This window comes from Xenopus tropicalis, chromosome 2, assembly GCF_000004195.4.
Source record: "Xenopus tropicalis strain Nigerian chromosome 2, UCB_Xtro_10.0, whole genome shotgun sequence".
NCBI lineage: Eukaryota > Metazoa > Chordata > Amphibia > Anura > Pipidae > Xenopus > Xenopus tropicalis.
The window spans coordinates 41,937,225-41,945,683 of NC_030678.2; the positions used below are offsets into that span (position 1 = coordinate 41,937,225).

General features: G+C 38.6%; 1 protein-coding gene across 3 annotated transcripts in view; it reads right to left on the minus strand.

Annotated features, from left to right (window-relative positions):
* Positions 1-8,459, minus strand: part of septin4 (septin 4) — a 44,323-nt gene that overhangs the window by 10,961 nt on the left and 24,903 nt on the right. For 2 of the 3 annotated variants that reach the window (XM_004911767.4, XM_002933607.4), the window contains exons 2-4: positions 1,871-2,641; positions 1,134-1,227; positions 248-334 (exon numbers count right to left, since the gene is read on the minus strand). In XM_004911767.4, coding sequence (XP_004911824.1) covers positions 248-334; positions 1,134-1,227; positions 1,871-2,641 — 952 coding nt within the window. Of the gene's footprint in view, positions 1-247; positions 335-1,133; positions 1,228-1,870; positions 2,642-8,242; positions 8,383-8,459 lie in introns of those variants that run through there. The other variant, XM_031896715.1, reaches the window with a different exon arrangement.

Here is an 8,459-nt window from a genome sequence, read left to right on the forward strand (position 1 = left end):
AATATTGTTTATATATTTGTTTTTGTTTGTGTAATCCAAATAGGTGATCTGAAGATCAAAATAGAATACACATTGTGTATAGGGATCTGTCAGCCACAAAGGCAAGCATTTATTAAAATAAAATCACTATACCTTTGGATTTATATCATAATGCATGTATGTCTGGATGAGGATAATAGACCCTATACCTGTACCACCAAATAACTTTATGGAAAACAAGAATTCATTTCTTTACAGCTCTCCGTACCTTCTGGGCTTAGTATGTGACGATCTCGATATAGATCCGTTAAGAACAAACTGTTAATTAATGTTGACTTTCCTAGACCAGATTCTCCTAGGGGGAAAAAGCATTAGTACATTATTAAACATATCTATTCAACTTTTCTCTGCATTCATTTAGAGATACAAATATGTGAGTTATGAACATACTCATCATCTGACTTTCATTTTAAATCGAGCATGCAGCTTATATATGATCTCTAAGTTCATGCTCCTCTTTTTCCATGTGCTAAAACATTATAACTTCCACTGGTTTAGCCCCCTGTCTTCAATTTCATTGGCTTGGCGTATGTTTCTTGTTTCAGCTCTTAACATTCAGTTTAAGACTTCTGGCCAATTCTACTTCTCATCTTAGCACATGCAGGTGATTCTCATAAGGGGCAACTGAAGTTGTTTTGGTTTCTCCTCTTGGGCTACCAAAACAATCTGGCGAAGCATCTGAAATCCTCCATATGACTTTGCTCTTAGACTCACGTGGCTCAAACAGATCAGACAGGCCAATGAGTACCATAAACTTTGCTATAAAAGATATTATAGCAACTTTTCTGCTTGCAAAGTAAATCATGTTTTGAATTTCACTCTCATTTACCAAACCCCATACACTGGATTCAATCAAGTACTTTTTATGATGATGATGATAAGGCATGTTTGCCCCAATGATGCTTTGATTTAATGTTTCTCTGCATAACACTCTTGTCTCCATATTACTGAATATACTTACTTTCAGTCAGAAGCAGTAAGGTGAGACAGGAGGTTCACTACTCTGCTATGTCAGTATACATATGTTACATAATTGAGTTTAAAGTGCACAGTAAGATTTAACTATTGCCCATGTGAGCCAAAGCTAAAATTACCTGCAACCATGAGAGTAAATTCAAAGCCTTTCTTCACATATTTTCTGTGCATCTGGTTGGGAAGGGTGGCAAATCCCACATATTCTCTGTCCTCCTGTAAAGAAAACCATCCTTGTTCCCATTCATTCACACAAAGACACTAATGCATTAGTAGAGCAGAGCTCTCATCAGTGGATACTCTACTACCTGTATCATCCTTATAAATTACAATAGTTATTTTAACTATACATTGAATAATGTCAGAGAATATTGGAACTTTCTTTTTTCAAATGTACATATTTTTAACTTTAATCATTATTTTGGCTTTAACCCCAGAACATCTGGTCAAGCTCAGTTACATGCTTTTATTCCTGCCCATGCCCCAGTGCAATATAGTAATCCAGGTGACTTGTGACAGATATGTAACATAAAATACTGTCATAGTAAAGGATATAACAGTGGGCAAAATGGCTCAGGGGCAATTGTCCCCTTGTCCCCCATGCCAATCTTCTCTTGTCATGAAGGCAACTCCTTATGGAGTGGTAAAGGAAACTGAATTTGCCCATGAGTATTTACAGTAATACCTGGCATGGCATAATGCATATTAAGATATATAGACAAATTTAATAACCCAGATGTCTAATGTAACCTGTACATTTTATGCATCTTTTAATGATGTTTGCCCAAATTATGAAAATGTCTAAGAAGTAAGTTTAAAGTGTTTATAATGCTGTATACCCTAGCTAAGTATTTTTTACCTCAAAGGAGTCATATGGATCAAACCTGCCCCATGGACTCTTGGGTCTAGAAGGGCTGAGTGGAGTCAGTGCTTGTGGGCAACACAACTTTGTAGGCAGCATTGTTAAACCAGAATCTTCATCTTCCCAGCCATCCTCCTGTTCAGTGTCATCTTTAATGTGCCTGATCATATTAGGCAAGATATCATAATCCAGTTGTGAGACCTTTTCCTTAAGGACCCTCTTGTCTTCGTACTGTGCTTTGGGGAGTCTTAGATGATCTCTTTGTAGGGTTTCAATTTGCTCCAATTGCTGTTTGCGTAGTTTCTGCTCTTGCTGCTCACGTCGAAGCCATGCATCCTGCTGGTGCTCTCTGTAAAGCCTCTCCTCCTCATACTGTTGCCCACGGATCTTTTCTTCCTGGTGCTCTCTGCGGAGCCTTTCCTCCTCATCAAGCTGTTTTCTGTGTAGCCTTACATCCCCTTCATGCTGTCTCTTAATGAGATATTCTCCCTGGTTTTCTCTCAAGAGTATTTCTTCATCCTGCTGTTCTTTCCATAGACTCTCTTCCTCCTGCTGCTGTTGGCCTCTTCTGCTCTGCCTTTCTTGCTCCAACTGCTTGTTGTATATTCTACCACATTCCTGGTGCTGCCTGTTATGGAGCCAGTCTTCTTTCTCTTGGTCCTGATCACTGTGATTATTCTCTTGGATGTGTAAGCTACCATCAAACCCGACACCCTTAATTATGCCTGCCAACTCCGCCTCAGAGTCATTACGTAGGAAATGTCCGAACTGTAAAATAAACCAAGTAATTATTATGCTGTTTAATAGATATGTATGATGGATATGTATGCATAGACTTAATAGTAGATTGCCACATTAATAAACATATTATATTTATTGGGATGTTGCCTGTCACTATAGGCTTTCATAAAGAGGAGGGTTAGATCTTATATATAGGTTTTCTAGCAACACAAGGGGGCACATTTACTTATCCATGAATGCTCCAAAGTTCGTTCAATCGGTCCAATTGTATTTTCTGCGACTTTTCCGTACCCTGCGCAACTTTTTCGGTGCTTTCGCGACTTATTTTTAGCGTAAAAAAATCAGTTTGGTTTTGCCGCTGTTTACAATCATTTGGTACGAAAATTTAGTGACCTTCGGATTGCCAATACAATATTATCGTGACTAATCCGATTTTTCAGAAATTCTTCAGAAATTTTCGTTTCCAATCCGAATTTTTCTCATTCGGGATTCAAACTCGTGTTTTGATAAATCTGCCCCAAGGTGTTGAGTAGAATTGGGGGAAGATTTATCAAAATGTGAGTTTAGAGCTTAATACACAAAAACTCACCCTCACTCACTCTATTAATTGCTGTGGGATTTTTAGAAGTTTATTTATCAGATACTGAGTTCTAACTTTTACCCATTGATAAAAATGCTTTTAAAAATGGATGAGCTTTTATGTATAAAGCTATAAAGTCGCATTTTGATAAATCTTCCCCAATTCAACTCAATACCTTGTGTTGGTAGAAAATCTATATATAAGAACTAACCCTCCTCTTTATGAAAGCCTACAGTGACAGGCAACATCCCAATAAATATAATATGTTTATTAATGTGTCAATCTACTATTAAGTCTATGCATACATATATCTATGCATCTATGTATATATACTATGGCTATATCCCCCATATGTAATAAAAGGCACTAAGTTTGCCCAGTAGCAATAACCCATAGCAACAAATAAGATGTTTGCTTTTAAACAGGTGACCAGTAAATTCTACCTGCTGATTGGTCGCTATGGGTTACTGTTTTGGGCAAACTTATTGCGTTTTATTACATAACCCAATAAGTGTATTCCCCTGGAATTCCACTAAGAAGGTGCTGTGTTGTGTGTGGCTATTGGTGGCCCTAAACTAAAGCTTATCTAGGAATCCTTGCCTTATTGGTTGTTCTTGCAGCTGCCTAAAGTACATTATTTATTGATTGGTTGTCCAGGTGCAAATTTATCCAGTTTGAGTAATGAGTTTGTTTAAGTCCTGCACTTTTGATAAAATAGGGGGGGCTTTGTTAAAGCACTTTTCTCAGAAGATCTAATTTTATGCCATTTGTTGCACAGTATTAAATTACTTTAACATGCTGAAGTGTCCAGAGTCTGGAGTTCTTAACCATTCATTATCTGCAGTATATATATATTTCAAATAAACTAACTAAACCATGTTTGCCCATTTGTACAGGAAAAATTGGGAAACAGTGGATATTGAACATGTCCATAATGTAACTCATTGCTGCATGCCAGATGATATCTGTCACTGAGAATGGACGAAGCAAATATCTCCCAAATTCTTACTGCCCACCAGTCTTAGGGGGACCTTCACCTTTAAAATTGTTTGTTATAGACCTAAATTAAAAACATCCATACTTGGTATTTAGAAATCTAAGATGTCAGTCATATATGGCCTGCCCTGACTTTATGCCTTAGGTATAGAGGTGGGGCAGTCAATTACTTTCGTTTTCCATTTAGCACTTTCTAGATGTCACTGTACTCCTCACATTCCTCCTCCCTCCTGCATTGGCATGGACATCGAGTTCCCCATTCTGTATGTATACACAAAATTTTGCTACGATACAAAACTTGCCCTAATAACAATGTCCACAAATGGTGTCTGCCTGCTTGCTGTAATTGGGAATGCCAAGACTGAAGGAAACAACATTTAAGCTATTTATATAGTGTATGTATTATTTATTTTGCTCAACTAACGTGAGAGAAAAGGATTTGGAACAATTTATTTGGGTGAAAGTTCCCCTTTAAGTATCTCTTGTACTGATTATTTATTCTGACTTCCTTAACTCTGCCCAGTTGCTACCAAAGTAACAGCTACACAAAGAAAGATTTCAAAAATTAAAAAAAAACAAAAAATAAAAAAAGGATAAATTGTCTTTGAAATGATCCTAGTTTATCTCCGTTTTACAAACAGTTTAACCAAGAATATAAGAGGATTGCTTCAGTGTTCACAGCCATCTTTGTCAGGATAAACTAACAGCATTAGGGAACCAAGACACCTGCATTAGGGAGGTGTTACTTCTGGGTGTCCCTTTCCATGTCATACCTGCATATGCACCTGAGTGCAGTCTTAGTATATTAGTTCATTTTGATTCAGTGAGGTTTAGGATTATTTTAAAGTAGAAATAAAGCCAACAAATAATATGGCTAAAATGCTGTGCTCTAAATACTGAACCTTGTGTACTGGCTACTGGGGCACCTTTGAAGGTATTGTTCTCCAGTGCTGATGGGCTGTCACTGCTGCTCTTTGTCTGACAAAAGCTGCACCTGGTTAAGAGCTGAAGTTCCTTTTTTCTAGCAATTCAGCTCTTCTAGTGCAATAAGACCCATTGTGATATATTTTGTATAGCTTTTGAATAAAAAATATTGGCTACATTGGTTAATTATATAGGCAGATGTAATAAATGATGTCTGTTATTATTTCTATTGTTATTTTGTGTTATATATGTCATATGTATGTGTTATATATGTTTGTGTTATATGCTTCATATATACGTGCCTGATGGTTGGTAACTCCTTGGAAAGTGGTCTTTAATAGGGAGTGATATGGTTTATGGCAGTGATCCCCAACCAGTGGCTCAGGGGCAACATGTTGCTCACCAACCCCTTGGATGTTGCTCTCAGTGCCCCCAAACCAGGTAGTTAGAATTTGAGTTTTGAATTCCTGACAAGTTTTGGTTGAATAAAAACAAGACTTACCAAATAAAGCGTAATGTATGCTGATATATGCTTAGAGGCTACCTAATAGCCAATCTTAGCCCTTATTTGGCACCTCCATGAATATTTATGATGCTTGTGCTGCTCCCCAAGTCTTTTTACATTTAACTGTGGCTCACGAGTAAGAAAGGTTGGGGATCCCTGGTTTATGGAAAGCAGATTGGGATTTAAAGGACAAGGAAAGGCTAGTAAAGAGTTAATCTCAAACTGCAGGCATACCTTCAGTTATCTCAATAGTGCCCTTAAGTCTCCTCATATTTCACCTGATGATCAGAAGCCAAACAGGGAGAAAAAACACTGAGCTGTGTAAAGCAGATTCCCATAATTCCATGCTCCTGCACCCAGACCAAGACCAGCTACTCAGGAAGCGCATGCGCATCTTACATATACTGTGAGCGCGTCTTACTAGCAAGCTCGTGCCTGTGTTTGCGCAGTGCACAGTAGAGTAGGGTACAGAACATTGCGCTCGCGTCTAGGGGGAGGGAGAAGATTCGCCATGTGCATTTAGTTACAGTAAGTGGCGCCATGTAGGACTAATTTAAATATCCAACATGGCGGCCACAGTAGATGATAAAGAGCGATTGGCGAGTGCTCTGAAAATACTTGTTAAAAAGGTAAAAAAATGTAGCGATCAGCTACAGGTAAACAAACCAATGACCCTTAACGCACACCCTTAGCTCTCCAAAAAACTTAAATGCTCGGTGCTCACTGCTGGAGGGATCGGCACCCTCCCCAAAATTCCAATTCGAAACAACAGCACTGGCACTCAGGAGCTGCAGGAGCTGCAAACAAAGTTCAGAAAGAAATATCTTACCCTACTCGCAGCAGAAATAAAAAAATGCTTTTTTTTTTTACAAAGGGGCACCAGGTGTCGCAAGTTAGGTGGCAGCTTTTAGAAAAAATAATTATTAAACAGGGACAAGAGAAAAAGAAAGTACTGTCACAAAGAGAATGTAATTGGATCTGGCTTTTACAATCCCATCATCCAAAAGGGTTAAATGATGAATTTAATATGTTTTGTTTTTTTATAGGTTATTGATGGTTACTTATTGTTATGTACGTTTTATTTCAGATAAATAACCCTCTTGAGTACTTAGCAGGGATAGATACTTTCTTTCTGCTGCGAGTAGGGTAAGATATTTCTTTCTGAACTTTGTAACTAACTAATAAATGTTTTTAACTTCAGTAACAATTTTAACATAGCAACAATGTTTTATATTTTAGTATCCTGTGGGACCTGCTCTTTTCTTCAATACTGGTTCACTTTTGAGATTGGAACTTAAAGCTATGTTTCTGCTGTAAACAGAATTTATCACTTCAACACTCTATAAATTTTACCTTTGTATAAAATACTTTTATATATTTTACACTTGTATTTATTGATTTAATCACACCTGTATATTTAATGGTGCTAATGAATGACGCTGATTATGTTAATGAACTGGGTATAAATTGTATTTAAAATTGTATGGGGGGGGTTGCATTTTTAACCCTTTCCTTCTCCTTTAAATTACATTTGTATCTTATAGACCTCTTCTCAGCTTTGTTGTAATTATATATTCAGTTAAAAATGTAAGGGCAGTTACTGACAAGCATATGCAATTCATATGCATTTTTGTGTAGTTATACAATTTATGTGTTATTACCTTCTCACTACCCACAGTGGAACAGAATTTACAGATGTTTTATTGCCTGATATTATTTATTTTTTGATATTATTGGGAAGGTTAAATGAGAAAGTATTGACAGACAGCAGAGCAAGAGCGTCATGCCCAAGGCACAAAGAAGCAAAGGAATCAATACATGTATTGCTAATTACAGCTTTTGCAGTGCTTTCCTTGCTGATAGGCAGTGTCGGACTGGGCCACCAGGATACCATGAAAACTCCCTGTGGGCCCAGGTGTCAGTGGGCCTTCCTGCTCACCCAACCATTTGCCTTGTATGCCTATACCATGGCTATTGCTCAATTCTATATGAGAATAAACAGAAGAAAAGGAGGAAAGGATAGATAATAGTATGTATAAAGAAGTAATTAAGAGACTAAAGAAAGTGAGTGGGAGAGTGGGCCTAAGGTCTAAGGTTTTCTGGTGGGGCCTTGGCACCCTAGTCCGACACTGCAAGCACAAATTGTACAAAGACATACAATATATGACAAGTGTATTGTGCAGCTGTGGCACCCGTATGGGTTCTGCCTTTGCTCTGCTTAACCTATATGGCTCTGCCTTTGTGCTGCTGGGGGGGGGGGGGTCCAGCAAGGAACCACATGGTGGGGGGACCCAAGATTTCTGACGGTGGATTTGAAGGCAGTATCGGACTGGGACCCCAGGGGCCCACCAGAAAACCTTAGACATAAGCCCACTCTCCAATCTATTTTTCCTCCTTTCATCACCAAACCTCTTTATTCTCCTAGTCTCTTTTATTTACATGCTACCATCTATTCTTCCATCTATTTCTCCTCTGTTCCCATACAGAAATAGGGAATGACCATGAAACAGGCCAAATGGTCAGGAGCAGCAGGGCCCACTGACCCCTAGTCAACCTAGTAAAATATTTTTTTTTAATTGTGGCACTTTCTCTACTGGACTCCAAATGGGCACTGGGGTAATACCTGTCCTCACTGGAGCATGGAGCTGGGAGGTGGGGCAGTGAATGTAGGACTGAGCAGGTGGACCCTTGGACAACACTACTCCTTGGCCTGGCTCTCCTCCTTCACTGGGGCTCACAAATACTTCGTACAATAACCCTGAGCTTTTACCTTTCCCTGTACTTTACCTGCCACAGGAGCTGCCCCGCGGTCCCTCATTGGTCAGTCAGCCCCGGAGTAA